We start from the raw sequence: 19,241 nt of genomic DNA, 5'->3' as shown, positions 1-19,241 counted from the left end.
GTCGCTAGACGCCGCCGCGCTTCGACCGAACTGTAATTATATTAAGGCTAAGAAACCACTGGTTATTGACTCTGTAACGAGCCGACTACATGTTAGCAAGCTGCCAAGTACATTGAAAGGCTTCTCCGTCGGCACAATCAGCATATGTAACCTTGTTGAAAGGAGAAAATTCGGATAAAAAAATACCGTGATTTTTTTTTCAAATGTCATAACTAAAATGGTGTAATTATATTAAGGATAAGAAACCACTGGTTACAGACTTTGTAACGAGCCGACTACGTATTAGCAAGCTGCCAAGTACATTGAAAGGCTTCTCCGTCGGCACAATCAGCATCTGTAACCTTGTTGAAAGGAGAAAATTCGGATAAAAAAATACCGTGATTTTTTTTTCAAATGCCATAACTAAAATGATGTGGGTGCCCGTTCGCCCACAATACCCACGGCCCCTGCACAACACCTCTGCCACCGCCACCACCGGCAGCCACAGTAGCAGGGGTGAGTTACGATCCTGCGCCTTTCGTTTATCTTGGGCTCATTGACGCCCGTGGGGTGTTAACTTGACATCCGGCTGTGGCGTGACACTAGCAAGCCACCAGCCAAAGGGAATGTCATTTATTATGCTTGGAAGTATTTCAGAATCGTCGTCACGTGCAAACTCCGAGCAGGGTTTAAAGCCTACCGAGGCATGGGCGGACTCAACTATTTTAAAACATTTTCTCGGCAAAACAGTGGTCCAATGCAATGAATACATTTTGTCATTGGTTTAAAATTTAAACTTGAATATGGAGCCTTGTTTAAATATTACTTTGCATCTCTGTATGCAAGCTCAGGGCTTTGGGTAAACTCATGACCTGCAGTTCTCCGAAGGTGATGAAAATTTTGTGCTGTTTATTCAGTAGCCTTGGAGATGTATTTGTTGCTGTTTTCCTACACATACCTAATATCCTTGGGATGGTTAAAAAAAAACAATTATGCATTCAATTAAATGCTCTGATTGTATCAAGTATTATAAATGTTTTTAAAACAGGGTACTGCATTTTTTCTAAGTTTCCCTATTTCAGAATTATGCTTATTTTCGTAGCCATCTAATTTCATATTAGACTACAAATCGCAGAAATAGGTCAACTTATCTTAGGGGTGCATGCAATCCAAAATAAATATCGCGAGTGGTTGTTATTTAAAAAAGAAAAACGTTGAGGCAAATGTGTTTCACCACCTCTTTTACTGCACGGGGGCACACAGCGTGTAAACTGATACAAAACATTCTTCGTCAAGGTACAGACGGGCGTATTGGGTGCGTCCCACGGACCCCCCCCCCCCCACAATTGCGCACTCTAATCACTCTCAGCCTACACATGGCGAGAGATTCTTGTTTTCCCGAGCGCCACGGTGCGATATTTAAGAAGTTTTATATTTCAGGTTGCCGCTCGGCGAATGCGTTCCGCTACGCGAGCCGGCTATTTCAGGTCGCTGACAGAGGCTGCTGCCTTTCTGCAAGCGTGTTAATATTTCAATGTCTGCATCCACAAATTGCGCTCAAGTCAAGAGGGCTTGCTGTGTACATTCGAGCACGCGAGAAGTACCGAGGGACTAGGGCTTCGTGATCGTATTTGAATGAATTATTCAACGCAGATGCTCTGAATTGTAAACTTATTGACTCCGTGAAAGATGTCATCCCCCCACCCGCCCACCTCCCCCGTCAGTGTTACTCTGTCAAGATCTATTATTTAAAAATATTTATTTATTTGCTAAATGATTTAGCGCGAAATAATGAAAATTGTATTCTCATTGGAATGTTTGTTAAAGCAGTGATATATAGTAGAGCTACTGGATATGTGTCTTCTTGGTGTGTTTTAATTGTGTACACAGCATACGCTGCTACGGTTATGGTCAGCACAATGGACCGGCAATAGAGGTCGCCATTTCGATCTGCCAGCACGACAGTTGTGACAATGGAGCAATGTTCTTAAATCCACCCCCCACGTCCAACCACACAGGAGCACACGTGGGTACACAGACGTTAGTCATTCAGCAGAACGCACGTGGCAGGTAACGTGTGGCTACTCACACGCTGCGCTACGAACCCGGCCACCCGAGTTCAATTCCCGCTTACGGACAATACCCGTGATGATTATCTGAATCGGTTCTGGGGATTCCCTAGGTCGACTCAGCCTAAAATGAGTACCTTGAGCAATGTGTAAATATAGCCACTGGGAAGACAAATGCGACCGGGCATGGTGCTGGCTACCCACCCCCTCGTGTGCCGTTCCGGTCTTCATAGGTACTCGCTAACAGCACTTGCTCCAACAGAATGTGAAAGCTATATGGGGAATATTTGTCTTTGTACTCACACATCAATCACTCACTTGGCATTATACACAGGAATCATCACCCTCTACTGCCAGAGTAATGCCCCAGGTTACCCTTGCAAATGAGACTATTATGGTCTCTTGTGTTCTCACCTGTGTAAACAAAATACACTTGATCTTGAAACCTCTTCTAAGGTGTCCGAACAGTATGGAAGAGTAGGCCAAATACCCTATAGATCTCTTTCGCCTGTCTCCAGTGGAGGTTATTCCGCTAAGAGTGTCTTGATGGAGCAATTGCATGACGGCACCTTTACCATTACTTATAACACGGCAATGCAGTCCATTTCTGTACCGTGTAAAGACGTGCCAAAATATTCACACAATTTAAATAAGAGTAGCTCATATTACCCTCTCGAGGCTGACTGCTGACCATCTTGACCCCGTGTTTCCGTATGTCGTTCCGCGCCCTGCCCGGCAAGGTCGTTGGCCCTGAATCCTCTACAGCGCCCGGAGCTGTACCTGCTGGGCGCCCAGCCGCTGTGCTCGCAGCTGGTGGGGCTGTCTCAAGGCCAGCGCAAGCTGTGCCAGCTTTACCAGGACCACGTGGTGCACATCGGGGACGGGGCACGCCTCGCCATCCGCGAGTGCCAGCACCAGTTCCGTAACCGCCGCTGGAACTGCAGCACCGCGGACAGCGACTCCGTCTTTGGGCGGCTCACCCAGATAGGTCAGTCGCTCGCTCACTCAGTTTCATTTTCATTTACCCGCTCACCTACTTGCTCACGCGCCCAGACACGTACCCTCCCTCCCTTTCACTCACTCACTCACTCACCCTCTCACCCACTCACTCAGCCCACCATCCACTCGTACTTAGTCACTCACCCACCCAATGAACCACTCACTCAAAAGCCCTCTCACTCACTCACTCACCCTCTCACTCATTCATTCACCCACCACTCACTCATTCTTCTCATGGAACATCAGAGGGGGACATGGCTTACAGTGTCACCTAGCAGGATGAGAATCCCAGCAACCAGCAAAGCCTAATGATTAATCCCCACAAAGATTGTCACAATTACATTTTCAGCCGTCAAGATTGGTTTGTCAGTTGTCTCAGCAAAATTGTCAATTGAAGTCACCATTAGATTCTAGTATCAATTTCTACTTTTGTCTAATTTTCACCATTATATTGTATTGTTTCACATTAATATTTATCTTGGTCGTACATCGTTGTTCACTCCATTGACTTGAATGCCAAATTAGTATAAAATGCGCATTCATCATAAATAATAATACATTTATTACTGACAATTACGTGCACATATATTGTGAAAAAATCTATTCAAATCGATGCATCAATTCATCGATACATGCTAAGGAGCATAAACCATCATGCGATGAGAGTCACTGCATCACGCCCTTTCAGATTCGCTTCTGTGGCCGTCTGGAATGCTCTTCTTTCTGATACGAGGAAGCCATTGGAGCTATGCACTCTCAAATAATCTAGATTGAAAGCTAATTTCTTGACAACTGCTTTTTGTGTATAGTTTGCTGTCCTTCCCCTGCACCTTGAGTTCTACATACCTGCCCTTTACCAAGAACATAGTCTGAATTAACAAGAGTGGTTCCTTAAGCTGACTCCTGAAGGTGGCGGAGGGAGCTCGACCGCTTCGTAATGCGGAGCGGGAAAGCGTTCCAGATTCCCTGAGCGAGTATAATTTAGCCAAGCGGTAGTGGCTATGCATGCCTGTAATCAAGCACTGTTGAGCTGAGGAATGGTGGATTGCACAACTGTTGTCAAACTCCCTTTTCGTAGCCGTTGAGGAGATGCCATACTCTGGCTTGCAAGGAGCAGGCTAGAAGGCAGATGTGGACCTCGCTTGTTCCGTCTGTACGAGATAGTGATTTCCCCTCGGTTTCCTCACACCTATAAACATTCATTAATTGGCCCATAACACCTTTATCTGGGTGCCACGGTGGTAAGATGTTAACTACCTCGCCTGGTATACAGGAGTGCGTGGGTTCAATCACGACCCCGACGCCTGTATATTTGGAGTTTGCGTCTCTCTCCCCGTGGTCGCGTGGATTTTTCTCTGGGTCCTCCAGTTTTTCCCTCCACCTTCATAAACACGCGTTAGCGTATTTGGCTGCTATAAATCTCCACGGAAGCCACTTCGTTGAGCTATCATTTATGGCCAGGTCACTTCCGAAAAAGAGCTGTATAGCACAGTGGGCATTTCCTGGTAAAGTTATTTTTTTTTACCTTTATATGTAGAGGACCGAAGAGCTTGGGCAATTGTTGCTACCGGCCAGCCTCGTGGCTGCTGCCTTCCTGCTTGGCTGTGGTTCCTCCGCGCACCTCCGAGTCGTCTCTCTATGGGAGTGAATACCGGGCAGTGTTGCATTACAAGTCGAAATTATTACACTATATTGGCCGTTATTATTGGCTGCACTACTGGAGAAGGCATGATGAGAAGTCATGGAGTTGCGAATGTGGAGGCACAGTAAAGAGAGCCAGAAAACTGGACAATCATCTTAAGGTCTACCCACAAGCCAAATGAGTGACATTCTATGTGTCCTGTGAAGTCACGGGATGAAGATGTTGCCATTAGAAAATCTCACAGCTCGCAATGCACTGCCTGGTATCAGAAATTAGCGTGTAGCATACCTCTAGTGTAGACGTTTTATATGAAACGAATGACCGTTTCGTACGTGTCAAATCAAAGCATTTGTATTATTTATGAGTGCTGGGGATAAACTAAACTCAGAGAATACTAAGTTAAATACCGTAATACCTCTTCATTCACGGATTGGTCTATCGCAAAAAAGTGACTATTCGCTTGAAGTTTTTCCGCGTGCATTTTCCGCTCGACCATTCGCGTTTCGGCAACACTGCATCACGGATACCGGGGGCGGGCGGGCGGGGGGAGCTGTTACCTGCGCCCAACAAGTAGTGGATCGCAGCCCCCAAACACGTACGTTGCGTGCAAATGCTCGGGGCAGGGAGCCGCGAGACGGCGTTCGCCTACGCCGTGTCGGCGGCGGGCGTGGTGAACTCCGTGGCGCGCGCGTGCCGCGAGGGAGAGCTGGCCACGTGCGGCTGCAGCCGGGCAGCGCGTCCGCCGGACCTGGAGCGCGACTGGCTGTGGGGCGGCTGCGGCGACAACCTCGAGTACGGATACCGCTTCGCCAAGGAGTTCGTGGACGCCAGGGAGCGCGAGCAGCACTTCGCGCGCGCCTCCGCCGAGAACGCGCGCGCGCTCATGAACCTTCACAACAACGAGGCGGGCCGTCGGGTGAGTCGGTGCTCTGTGGGTAATTTGCCCTTGTTGTTGTGGTTGTTGTTGTTCACTTACCTGCCCACCCACCTGTTTTTGCGTTTAGTTTGTTGCTCTTCACGTGCATCTCTAATTCGCACGGTTGGCTATGTACGGTGGGAAATAAGTTCCACATACATGTACGTACATAGCCAGTCGCTCCCACCCACCCATCCACTCACCACCCACCCACTGATTCATCAACCACCCACTCACCCACCCACTCACACACCCACCCACCCACTCACCCACTCACTCACTCACTCACCCACCCACTCACCCACCCACCCACCCACACACCCACCCACACACCCACCCACCCAACCTCACACCCACTCACCCACCGACCCACTCACTCACCCACTCACTCACTCACCCACTCACTGACCCACCCACTCACTCACTCACCCACCCACCCACTCACCCACCCACTCACCCACCCACTCACCCACCCACCCACCCACTCACCCACCCACCCAGGAGCTAAATGTCAATGTCGAGGTCTGCCAGCTACGACAAGAGGGCTTCAGGCGAGAGAGTTCGTGTAGTTTTTCAATTCCTCTGTTGAAGGAGTGCAGACCACACTGGTTTACAATGCGATCCGTAGCAATGGTCATGCATTACTGACAAACATATTAATGCGTTACTGATCACAAGCCAAATACCCCCACAAAAATAATACTTGCCTCTTGACTACTACAAAAACTACAACGCAGGACATGTATCGGGCGCCTCTTGTAAAACCAACAGAGTCATATATCTCTGTTTAAACAAAATGCATTCATTAACAGTGATACATTACTGACCACACTGTTGTTGCTGATGTTATTGACAACTCCAGTAAAATGGTGTGGTAGAGACAGGCCACCTGAATCGCAAATGAGATCATCCCCCAGGTGCTGGGTTTCCTGTTCGAAATAACAATGAAACAACTTAACACGTCCGTTAATAACGCTGCCTTTAAAGGAGAAATGTACATCTATAATCGGCAACGTTTTGGGCAATGTCCCTTCTTCATAATGAAGGCAGTGTTATTGACGAATTTGTGTTTTTATATATGTTCTGGTGTAGCACTGCCAAACGCAGCAGCATCACCAAATCAAGTTCGTTCCTTTCTCAGTCCGCTTGTCCTGGTGAGGGTCGCGGCGGTAACACGTTGTGTAGGGCGATCCAGACCTCCCTTTCTTGTTATTATTCCTCGACTCATTAACACGGGAAAGGCTCACCGAGTCCCCACTATTTTTCTGGAGGGATGTTGCTAAGTTTGTGCAGTAGGGGGCGACGATCTCTGTGTGTTTCTCAATCAACTAAATTTCGAGTAATATTTACAAATTGAGACCAATTTGTACCAAGACGCTGGCACGTAATATTATACAACTAGTGGTATTGGTCGTCATACAACGGGTTCGTAAAATTTTAATTCAATGAAAAATACTAAAATGTAAAGATTGTATTGAATTCATTTAATCAAACATTTCTCTATATACAGTATCACATTTGGTGTAAATTGATGATCATCTCTCAAGGGTTTACCTTGAGATGAATTTTGTTGAGTCAGCGCTAACGAATTGCTAGACGTGTACCATTGCATAATCCCTTTTTTGGGGGGTTGAGATTTCGTATCGGCATTGCAATGGTTCCTTTTTTTTCCAAAACAAATTCATGAGGTGGCATTCCCTGAAGGTGTTAGTGGAGTGATGCAAGACATTCTACTGGATAATGATTTGGATGTTACTCGGATCTACGTCGCCTACCCAGCGTTACATACAGCGTTACAGTGTCAGGCATGAGGCACAGATCATCAAAACTACATGTACATTTTTAGAAAAAATTGATTATTCTTGTAACAAACTAATATTTAGTTACAATTTTCATATAATCCTCTCATGAAAAAACAAATATTGCATGATAATCCACGTAGCCTCCCCAGCGGGTATACACCGCGTACAGAGTGTCAGGCGTTGGGCACAGATCACCAACACTGTATATAATGAAAGCATAATTTACATCGTTGATGCCTGAAATTAGTGGCTTTGTTTTCGAGTGTAAACCATCTCCCCTTATCCACAACGGTGAGCTGGGTGTACGACTGACAAGAGATCTTCGTTTTTGTTGTTTCACCTGCCATGAGCATGAGGCCCGTAAACATGCAACGTTCACCCAGCCTTGGCATGTCATTGAACCCGTTGGACCAACGTTGGCAAAACATTCCATTGTTTCCTGGGCGCACAGGATTACAAGCGCATATCGCTGCGTTCCGACGTCACGTTCCAAATTTGTCGAATTAAAACAAATTTTCTTGCAAATTTACCAGGTTGGAAATATACTTATATGGTTTTTTACCCTTCTATCTGGCAACAAAACTGACACCTTTTTTTTACAAGGAGTCATGTTTACATAGACCACAATACCTGCAGTCATAATGCAAACAAAAAACATAACTCTGATAATGTATGCACTGTCCTTGAAGTTGATTGGTCCACACCCGAGACAGCTTTCCTTAGAGCCTAGTCTCACATGGGTTGGACCGGATGACGCCAAAAGGCGCACAACTCAAAGACAATGCACCATCAGAGTATGAGAGCTCGGGGTAAGCATTTACACCATTGGAACCTCATTTTCCAGTAAAAATATGCTAATTGTTTTTTTACCCTCGGTGGAAATATACTTATTAATTATCGCCCTCCACCCCCCGTACTGCGATAATTTGGCAGGGCCATCCTGAAAAAGAGCCATGAGACTCAGTGAGACTTTCCTGAGAAAATAAGCAGAAAAATATTAATATAACGTCCGAATGAGACCATAATTGTTATATGTATGTTACTGTATGTTGAACTTCTTTCGCACCGTACGTAGCCAAGCGTGCAAATCGGAGGTGCGGATATGATATGCTTGTTCATACATTGAAACAAAAAATACCCCAAGTAAGCCGATAACACGATAACACATGCAGTTTCATCTTTTGTCATAACGTGTCATCAATTCACATCATTACCTGATTATTGCCCAACGGAGGTGTCAATACACAATGCGATAGTGCGTGAGGGGTCCGCTACAGAATGCATAGCTGGGATCGCCGTGGGCTATTGCCAATTGTGAGGAAAGCTTAAAGTGAGTGGGGCCGCATGAGGATTAAAGGACGCTCTCTAAACCCCCAACTCTGATTGGCTAATCGAGGCGCTTATAGAAACGTCCCAAAATAGGACTACAGAGTTCTTGCTGCCTTTCTACTTTGCTGGTCTGTGGCTTCTCGTGCTTGTAAATAATTCTGTCTCTCCCTGAGAGTGAATGTTGATACTTCTACTGATGCTCCTGCTGTTGTGGAGTGACTCGTGCAGGCAGCTTATGGCTACAGGGTTTGGTAGTACGTGTTGTTTATGTCGTTTATTGTGAAAATTCGGTCACAGTTCCCATGAGCACTGTTGCATTGCTTTTATGGCTTTATTTTGGTGATTTCTAAAAGTTTTTTGGTTTGCCCATGTTTTTGTTTGTTGTAGTACGGAGTTAGACTGATGGCCTTAATCTAAGTTGTCTTGTGGTTGTTGTTGTTGTTGTTTGACTTGCATCCCACTGGGATTTTTACACACAGCGTTGGTGTACGGTGCTTTTTTTCTGGAAGACTTTGCAGTTTTTTCCTGGATTTTTCTGTTTGCGCATAGTCACTTTAAGATGTTTTCTTATTCATGTTTTTGTCTTTTGTTTTGTTGCGGTTGCACCCGATTCATGAGCCGAATGGCTCACAGGGCTACACCAAATAAACTGAAACTGAACTGAAACTGCTAACTATGCAAGTTACACATTGTGCATTATTAGTACGATACAGTAAACAGAAGAGTAACACTATCGCAATGTATTGGGAATACGTACAGTACTCAACATTGTTCAACAGGGGAGAGCCCTACACGGTTACGTACATACTGCGATGTTTTTGATAATAATAATACAGCACTGCACCCTTCAGAAACTACTTAATTCCACTGATGGATAAAGAGGCCCTTCAGGCAACGTCACTTGCAGCGCTTGTTTTTACCATACTTGCCCAGTTGGTGAAGGTGGATCCCGGAACCGATTTAGAATTAACTTGATACTGATGTTGACCGTGTAATATGAAAGATAGCTGTAGTCATGAACAAACATTTATCGTGGGTCATTTACAGAACATGTTCAATCATCAACTCAATACATTCCAAAACGTATTCATGACTCACAAGACAAAACATTATGAATAGTGCACCACGGGACAGTGCACGCCTTGTCCCTTATTGAATGCATGTGCTGTGGACAATGTCTGTAGGTGCCTCTGTAAGGCTAGCTTGCAGGGGAGAGCGCATGAATTCATGCTTTGAGCAATGTGAGCCTCGACGGGAAAAGTGCACAATGACACGCTCCGAGTTAATCAGTTCCTCGTGGGGATGCAATGTGAATTTGTGCTTGAATTGCAAACGCCGAGGGGTAATGATGAACAGCTGGGGGGGCTTTGAATCGGGCATTGTGGTGAGCGAGAGCGGAGATGACGGGCGGTAAAGTTCCCTTTTCCAAACATTAGCGAGTGGATGGATGCAGCTTCAGCAGTGGCCCATTTAGCAAAAATGCAAACAATTACAGACTTTGTAGCTGGCTTAAATTATTCATGGAAATATGCTTTATAGTATTATTATTTCATGCATTTCCTTTTTTTTAGAGCATGGTAATAGCGTATTCTGGGTTTTCTTAAGTCACATGTTTGGAATACGGTCAATAGAAAAGTGACAGGACATTTGCCGCATGTTTCAACTCTCATACAATGCCTCGGCGCAATATTCATTTTCTACCCTTCTAAATGACTCGAGAGCATTCGTTTCCCTCCCCTCCGTAATCCACCTCAATGCCCTCTCCCTTCTCTCCCCCCCCAAAACTCCCTAAACCCTCGTGCGTGACACCCACCCCTCCACCCCCGCCAGGCCGTCTACCGCTTGGCGGACGTGGCTTGCAAGTGCCACGGCGTGTCGGGCTCGTGCTCGCTCAAGACGTGCTGGCTGCAGCTGGCCGACTTCCGCAAGGTGGGCAAGGAGCTCAAGGAGAAGTACGACAGCGCGTCGGCCGTGCGCCTGGGACGCCGCGGCAACCTGGAGCCGGCCAGCCGCAAGTTCAGCCCGCCGTCCGTCGACAATCTGGTGCACGTGGACGCGAGCCCGGACTACTGCGTGCGCAACGAGACGACGGGTTCGCTGGGCACGGCAGGCCGCTCGTGCAACAAGACGTCGGAGGGCATGGACGGCTGCGAGCTCATGTGCTGCGGCCGTGGCTACGACCACTTCAAGGCGACCGTGGTGGAGCGCTGCAACTGCAAGTTCCACTGGTGCTGCTACGTCAAGTGCAAGAAGTGCACGTCGGTCGTGGACAGGTTCGTGTGCAAATAGCGGCGGTGGCGGCGGCCGTTTCGGGCTCCGTTCCTCGCTCATTTTCGGACTTCCTCCACCTCCTCGCCGCAACCGCCACCCGACTCCCAAACATGACCCCCCCCAAAAAATTGCCTGCCCTAGACAACCCTCCCCAACCCTGCCCGCCATTCCCCAACTCTCTGCGTAACCCACGACCGCCACTCCTGAGCAACTGGAGCAGAACAGCGCAGGAGAAGGGAGGAAAGAAAATCTCGAAGACTGATGTTGTTCTTGAGCGCTTGCTCCCGTCCAAGCAACTGAAGCAAATCTGAGAGAGAAAACCCCAACAGGCAGCTTGAATGAGCTTGCACACACGTGCCTCTTTACTGCCGGATCGCGGCTGTGCTCGTCATGGATGGACATTGCGAGTTGCGACGTGGGAGCGGATATTTGAGCACTGGCACGTGAAGAAAGCTTTCATTTGAGAAGTAAGAAGAGGGGAAAAAAATACTTTTTATTTAATTGCGGCCAGGTGCATACACACAAATACACAACGAGTTGGGGGGGGTTTGGTCATGTTTGTACCCCATCAGTGGACAAACTTGCAATGAGATGGTTGTCCTAAATTTTTCAAAAGCTGGAAAATGCTTGGAAATAAATGGGTATATATGTATTGCCCATTGTAACTGAAAATGTTTAAATGGTAGGTTGACAAACCAAAGAACATTCTCTGCTTTTTTTCATAAACTGTTTGTAAAGCTGAACTATCATATTAAGTAATTAAACAATCTATAAAATATATATTCTAGCATAGACCAAAGCCTTATTTTCTAAAGTGAAACGGTACGGTGGTATATGAAACGTTCCTAGATTTATTTCACTTAATAGACCAGAAGAGAATCCCGAATCGTTTTGCATCCCCATACCAAACAGCAATAGCTGGCTTTGGACTCAACACAACACCGCGTTAATACAATCTACCCCATGTGCCTTTGTAAATAATACGGTTCCGAGGATGATGCCTTTCCTTGACTTGCACTGGGGTAGCCAGCACTTCTCGCTGTTGCGTGATAAACTTTGTTAGTTCCTTGGGACTTGTGTAATTTGTGCTATCGGGGCTTGCAAGACAAAGTTGTGGTCCTTTGTGGTTTCTGTTTTTTTCTCCCCATTTTTTCACGCGCACACATCCTTCCAGCGCCCTCTACAAGACAAACCGGGCAAACACGAAACACGTAATAAAGGAATGGCAACCCGTTATTGCATCGCAAAGAATTGACGCGGCGAATTTCATTTGTTTGGGTTGTTGTTGTTGTTGGGTTTTTTCACGGAGACAATTGTTCAACTTTGAAACTCAGATTGATTTCAGTAGCCTATGTGTGTACGTGTAAGACCCATTGCAAGCTCCTCCCCCCACCCCCTTGTTTAAAGCTTGGATGATGGAATTGTGCCAATAATGGGTTAGGCCTGCCACTGCATGTTAAGTGCATTTTATTTATTTGTTTAATGATTATGCATTCAAAGTACAGTAATAACGTGTTTGACAAGACACCCATTAAATGGGTGATGGATCCGTACAGCACCGTACGCCTATCCACCGTTGACTTACAGACGCACATTTATTTTTAATAATGCATGTAACCGTTTATTTATTTATACGTGGATTCATTGTGGTCACCTTTAACGCTACAAATGTATAATTTCTTATCTATATTTTGGATACTTATCGACAATAAAGGCGGCAGTAGGATACGATTTAGACTGGACGACATCAACGGGACTGTACATCGTCATCGCTCACAGCGGCACACAACTTCAAGGATATGCCAAAAGATGCAGCATTGTGGAGCATGAATAAATTGTTTTGGCAAATAAATAAATATAGCTACTTATTGACCCAACCCATGGCTGTGTGACAGTCAGGAATTTATTTCTGTAGTGTAAATGCTTGTGGTGTGTGGAGTTTGATGATATTCCATGGTGGACATACTACACGGTAAGAAATTACAGTATTAGGCTTGTGGATGATGGTGGTGGTGGTAAGTGTGTGAACTGTTTTCCTTCGATTAACATACTCTACGGCCATTTGTTAATCCATTGCTGGATGAAAGCCTCCCAATGCCATGTTGGTCAATGAGGACCACCCATAAAGGTAGGGGAGGGTCTGCTAGCTAGAGTAATAGTCCACATCTCAACTGGCATCTCAACTGATCCCACTCACCAATTGCTATTGGCCAGTGCAGTGAGCAAACCACCGCTCTGCCACATATGTACAGCCCTTTGTCAATCCACTGGTGGATGAAGGCCTCCACACGGTAGGTTGGTCACGGGTGGTTGATTGTTCACTATACTGGTCTGTGTGGATTAGTGAATGCCGGCGGGTAGCATAGACACAGGACAATAGAATATGGCCACACTCTAAACGTATATATTTAATACCATGATCATTTGGCATTGAGGCTTGGACCATGCATCACATGGTGTGCATGGTTGAAGCTGTGTATATTAAAAAAACACATCTCTGGGTCTTCACAAACGAATCTGGGTCCTTGGAAGAAACTCTGCTGTGAAGTTCAGTGCGCACAAGTGGACTTCCATGAGTTTACTGCATGCTACAAACAAAAGGCCCACAGGCATGGACTTCTTTTGCTGAATGTGATCAGTCAGTGCAAATGTGGTTTCATACAGCTCTGATTTACTGGTATGTCTGTGTCCATCTGGCGCACAATTAACATTTGAGGTCGGCGCTTTGTCTTACTATTAAATTACACTGATATCGTGACTTGTCATATAATCTATACATGGGTTTAAACATTTACACAAAAATGCGGTTTTCTCAAGAAGAAATGGGTCAATAACAGAACTCCCAGAATTCCAACACTCTGCAGGGACATCACCCCATGGATTACATGTGCTGGATTGAGGCCAACGTATGCAATACTGTAAATAGATGGTAGGAAACGCGTGGGAAGATCCAGTTTGTGATCAGAAGCAGCTGCGTTTTGATGTCTGAATGACACACAGTGGCTCTCGTTCTAGCCCAGCTCAAGGAGTTGCGTTGGCGCAAATGTTCTCTGTTCTTCATCACAAACAGGGCAGGGACTTTCCAGTTCGAAACACACCATGCCCAGGAGACAATGACACTGGTTCAAACTTACATTGGACCAGATGGATTCGGGGGTTATGGTTCAGTGTCTGAAAGATAATAATCAAAATAATACCGTGCCCCGATGTAAAAATAAATGTTAAAATCGACGGGCATAATTTCATTGCAGAGATGAAACCCAAGAATTACCTCATGCTTCAAGGCATGGTGAGTGCACATCACAATGAACTAGTGTTCATTTAGTCAGAATTTGCTTTAATTTTAGGCACTATTACTCTAGTCGACAACCTGTGTAATTGTATTAATGTCTTAGTCTGTGGATTTCATTGAGTAATTATCTAAATATAATTGACGAAAGAAGTAAAAATGTAGTCCACTCTTAAGTCGCTACATGTTGATGTGAAGGGGGGGGAGAAATTACCCACCCACCCAATCAATATTCGTCAGTCATGCTTAGCTTTTTGATGGGGAATCGGTGATCATCATGCTTGATAAAAAATAAACCCCAGTCGTTGACTAAAATAAAAAATATACGAAGTTTAATATTTTCATTACTAATTTTATCAAAAAAATGAACACTACTCAAAAAGCCCAGAGTTAAAATTCCGTGCCAAGAATTAAATCAGTGATAACATCTGAACTTAATGAATTGGTGGCCCTTCACCACCTCATGCTGACGAGTGTAATTAAGTATGGCCAAACAAACAACCCCCAACGACATGGTGTAGACAGGGTATCCAGCAGTGGACTGACATTAATAAATGAATGAGAGCTTGCAGTCGGTTGGTTGTGAGTGCAAATTTCAGTCGGAGATCAACTCGGCCATTCATCCTTCCTGGGCAGTCAACAGTGGTTCTATGGAAACTCACCCCACCCCCAACTTTAGGAATGTGGAATTTCTACCAATAGTTTAGGCTTGTCAACAGTCGAAGAGCATTACCCCACACTCGATTGGGCGAGAAACCACTCAATATTTTAATGAAGAGGGTGGAGAGTTCTTGGGTTGTCTGTCACATGTAGTGGCAGTGGATCATGAATGTGGCACAACAGAGGTGTACACCGAGGCACAAACAGTAGCAGCTGTGTCCAAGATTCATGAGAAATATGGAAGGTTAGGTCGAAGTGGCATTTACACTATGCTGTCAGTGACATTATTTTCATATTAAATATTGTATGTGTTTCTTTAAACAATCTCTATCATTTGCATCTGCATACTAAATTACATTTCACTATTGGGTTTCACTAAAACTGTTGGCCCACGTTTAGAGACCTGTATATTGTTCATACGTTACTTGGTCCAGTTTTCAATAAACCTTTATATCCTGACACGTAATCCTACCCATATCCTGTACAGGTATTTGTTTTAAAGGCAAATTACAAATACTGTACGCAGCAACCTTTGCATTAAAGATATTTTATGAAATAGTGTATAAGCAACATTGCACTGAATAACGTTAAATTGGTAATGTCAGTGTCAGGTATGGCTTTATCATGATTCGTGGGAATGCCTGTCGTGAATTATAAGGCGAGGATGTAATGTCATATTTTACTTATATTAAAGGTGCCCTTGAGCAGACCTTTGTCTGGGAGAGAGATAAGCAGCGTCGTCATGGCAGTCGGGTTTTAGGACATTTTTTTTACTGACGTTGTTCCACGATCACGTACCACTTATTGGTAAAAAATACAACTATTTTAATTCACTCAGATAATGAAGCTGAAAAAAAAATATCAGAGCAGCCCAAAAAAGTACAACACTTATAAAAAAATATTTGCCACACGGTGAGACGGTTTCTCATCACTGTATTAAAACAGCATTTATGTTTCGTTCACAGCCTTTATTGCAAACGTGTCTCGAACTATATTGGCCGAAGAGATCAGGCTCGCATCCTTGATGGCTTTTAAAAGTCAAGCTGGGGAATTTATTGAGCTGCAGTGGGATTTGAGACAGGGCGGCGAGGTTAATACCGCTGTTCGATAATAGTGAGTGACGGGGCCAGTGGCGTCCACAGAGTAGGCAGAACCTTGGTCTGGTGTCTCATCAGAAGTGAAAACCTGTCACCACGCAGTGACCCGGCCACTCTTCATAACCCTGCCGAGATGCATAAGAGACCCGAGGCCAGGGGTGATCGTGAGCATCTTGCGATGATGGCTTGCAGAGAGAAACGCGATTTGTATTCCTTGGTGGTCTGCCAACGTAAAGTTTCACCAGCGACACCATCTGCTGGGATCAGCGGCGATTCTGGCCCATTTAGGGGCCTAAGCAGAAATTATTTTTGGTGGCTTCCTCGCCTTTCGATTTATAAACTCCCAAGTGAGATTACAGAAGATATACAGTATATACAAGAGAATAGAGAAATAGCAAGATGAGAAAAGATACATACAAATGAGACAGATGCCGTGAAATAAGAGATGTAGACAAGAGAAAAATATGGAATTATGTACATAAGATACAGTACAATGTACAGATGAGATTAATAGATTTTTAATGTATATCTTTTTTTGCATTCGAATGTTAATTTGATCGACACTATATTTAGTTCACCTCTATTTATTGCATGAACCCAGGGCCCCTTTAGCTGCTTGCGGTCCTGAGTGCTTGCAACATCGTTGGCTTATGTCTCGCACCACCCTTGTCTGTGGTTGGTATTTTATTATACTGTCATGTGCCACCGTCCTGTTTATGAAGAACAGAGCCATTGCACTGACACGCAAGCTACTTGAGATGGGGGACAAATATCTTCCGTGTGCCATGCAGGCATCACATACAATTCTCTCCCCTCTGATAAAAAAAAAATTGCCATTTTTAAAATGTGACACCACTGCACTTGTATTAAAACGTATGGAAGTGATGATTAGTTGTAGTTTCATGTTTAGTTTGACATAGCGTCCGTAATGCATATTTCATCTACAACAATCACCGAGGACCCACAGACAAGCTGGAGGTTCGCTGGCAGGTGGTGAGCCGCAGCTACCAATAATTGCCCAAGCTCAGCGATCCTCTATACATTCAGATGTTTTAAACCAATTAATGAGTATTCTTGGTTCTTTCGGTAAAGTCACGTAGAAGGAAAATAATAAAATAATATAAATATAAAATAATAAAAATTCTCACGACGTTTCGACTGCAACACAAGAAATCATCTTCAGGTGTGAATTTGAAAAAAGTGGCCACTTTTTCAAATTTTCTTGCTGTGGATTTCACACCTGAAGATAATTACTTGTGTTGCAGTCGAAACGTCGTGAGAATTTTTATTGTTTTATATTCATACTAGCAGAAGTACCCGGCGTTGCCCGGGTGAAAAATATATTTCTTAATAACCTTACATATATACACAGATGGCCTGCTACCCCTGCCCCCCCACCCCCAGCCACGATCTCCTCGGCCGCTGTGCATTATCTACGGCCTATAGTGGTAGCATCTAGCAAATGTATAGTAGTAATCACTGCACGCATCGGGGTGGGGGGGACATCACGCAGTGAAGAATTTACCTGAGCGTTTAGTGTATTTTTAAAGCATTTTTAACGCAAAATAAAATGTTCCCCTCACTACCAACTATTAGTCTTTTATCAACGTGACACTGTTTTACTGATTGGCCGTGTCGGGTGGTGGAGGGTTACAACACATTAATAAATAAGGCGATGTAAACCCAATAACGTTGTTTATGAATAATGGTCGCGAAAGCCTACGTGTTACAAATTGACTCACTTTACTTAATAACCAGGCTACAGTCTACATTATAGACTGCCAGTACACCCACCCAGCTTAATAACCAGGCTACAGTCTACATTATAGACTGCCAGTACGCTAACCCAGCTTAATGACTATTTGTACAGTCAACATTTAAAGAATCGATTCTTGGCGCGTCGGGTTTAAAAGTAATTACACAGTTGTTTTTTAATTGGTATGTAATGTTTGAAAGTTTTCAGAAGATTTAAAATGTATTTTCCCCCCGGGCAACGCTGGGTATATCGAGTTTATACCACAAAGTCGTCGCTTGACACGGGTGGGGTGTCGAGGCCTAGTACCGTGCAGAGCCTCCGGCCTCGCCTAGATTGCCCACCCGGCTGAGGCTGGGTACTGGGGCCGTTACCCCCCCCCCCCGCGCTACAATAATACTGTCTAATCGCTATAATTTTATTATCTACCGACCCTATAATAGTAATTGCACACATTGGGGTGGGGGGGGGAGTGAAGAGGACGTGAAACTTTGATGAATTTACCTCAGAGTCGCGTGTTAATGCGTGCGCATATTTTTAACGGGAATTAAAAATGGCGTCCACCCCGCAGCGAATGCGTCGCTAGCCGTTGCCAGGGGCAACCGCCGTGGAAAACCAAACGGACCAATCGTGTCTCGCAAATCCCTCACATTTCGTCCAATGAAACTGCGTATGGTCCGGCGACACACAGACACACACACAGACAGACAGAGTTGCGATTTTATATATATAGATTATTGTATTATTTCCCTTCTACGTGACTTTACCGAAAGAACCAATAATATGAATCCCTGCAGTCACGAAAGCTTTAATCAAAATTCAATTAATGAGTGTATACATGTTGGGAGGCAACCGGAGCACCCCGAGGGATAGATGGAGACAGATGGTGATTAGTCCACACTTTTTGTACTGCCGACTCCTGGCAAGCCAGGGTATGCCACCGCCTCGCGCGCCCACAGGAATTGAGTTGGAACAGATGGAAATTAGTCCACACTTGCTGTACCGCCTTAGCCTGGCAAGCCAGGGTATGGGACCTCCTTGACGCCGCAATGTGTGTGACCACTGACCCACCAACACTTGCGAACTCCAAAAGTGCTGGATTATAGAGGCCACGTGCACCGCCATCACAGCCCCTTCGACTTGACATGTGAAATAAGTATAACCCGTAAAAACAACGTTTTTCACTACAAATCCTTTATATGCGTGGCGGCTAGATTCATCTCGTCCTCTGGCTTGAGATGGCTGCCACCTATGGGTCAGATGATTGCATTGCACCATTAAGCAATTGGTAATTAAATATATTTTTGTCCTAAAAAGTGTAAAATTTTGGAATTGTTTTTCCACGAACATTAATTGTCACGCACAACGAGTCTGTGTGGAAAATGTCAGCTCGATTGGATCACGGGAAGTGGGTTAAAAAACGACCGAAAGATTT

General features: G+C 45.0%; 1 protein-coding gene across 3 annotated transcripts in view; it reads left to right on the top strand.

Annotated features, from left to right (window-relative positions):
• Positions 1 to 12,884, top strand: part of LOC144730079 (protein Wnt-5b-like) — a 50,829-nt gene extending 37,945 nt beyond the window's left edge. For all 3 annotated transcript variants that reach the window (XM_078610607.1, XM_078610606.1, XM_078610608.1), the window contains 3 exons: positions 2,789 to 3,036; positions 5,313 to 5,605; positions 10,567 to 12,884. In XM_078610607.1, the coding sequence (XP_078466733.1) occupies positions 2,789 to 3,036; positions 5,313 to 5,605; positions 10,567 to 11,025 (1,000 nt within the window). In that variant the 3' untranslated portion in view covers positions 11,026 to 12,884. The remainder of the gene's footprint in view (positions 1 to 2,788; positions 3,037 to 5,312; positions 5,606 to 10,566) is intronic.
• Positions 12,885 to 19,241: the final 6,357 nt, after the last annotated feature.

Source organism: Lampetra planeri, chromosome 34, assembly GCF_965212315.1.
Source record: "Lampetra planeri chromosome 34, kcLamPlan1.2.h2, whole genome shotgun sequence".
NCBI classification, from domain to species: Eukaryota; Metazoa; Chordata; class Hyperoartia; order Petromyzontiformes; family Petromyzontidae; genus Lampetra; species Lampetra planeri.
Note: the sequence above shows the minus strand (reverse complement) of the source record. Positions and strands in the feature narration are given on the sequence as shown.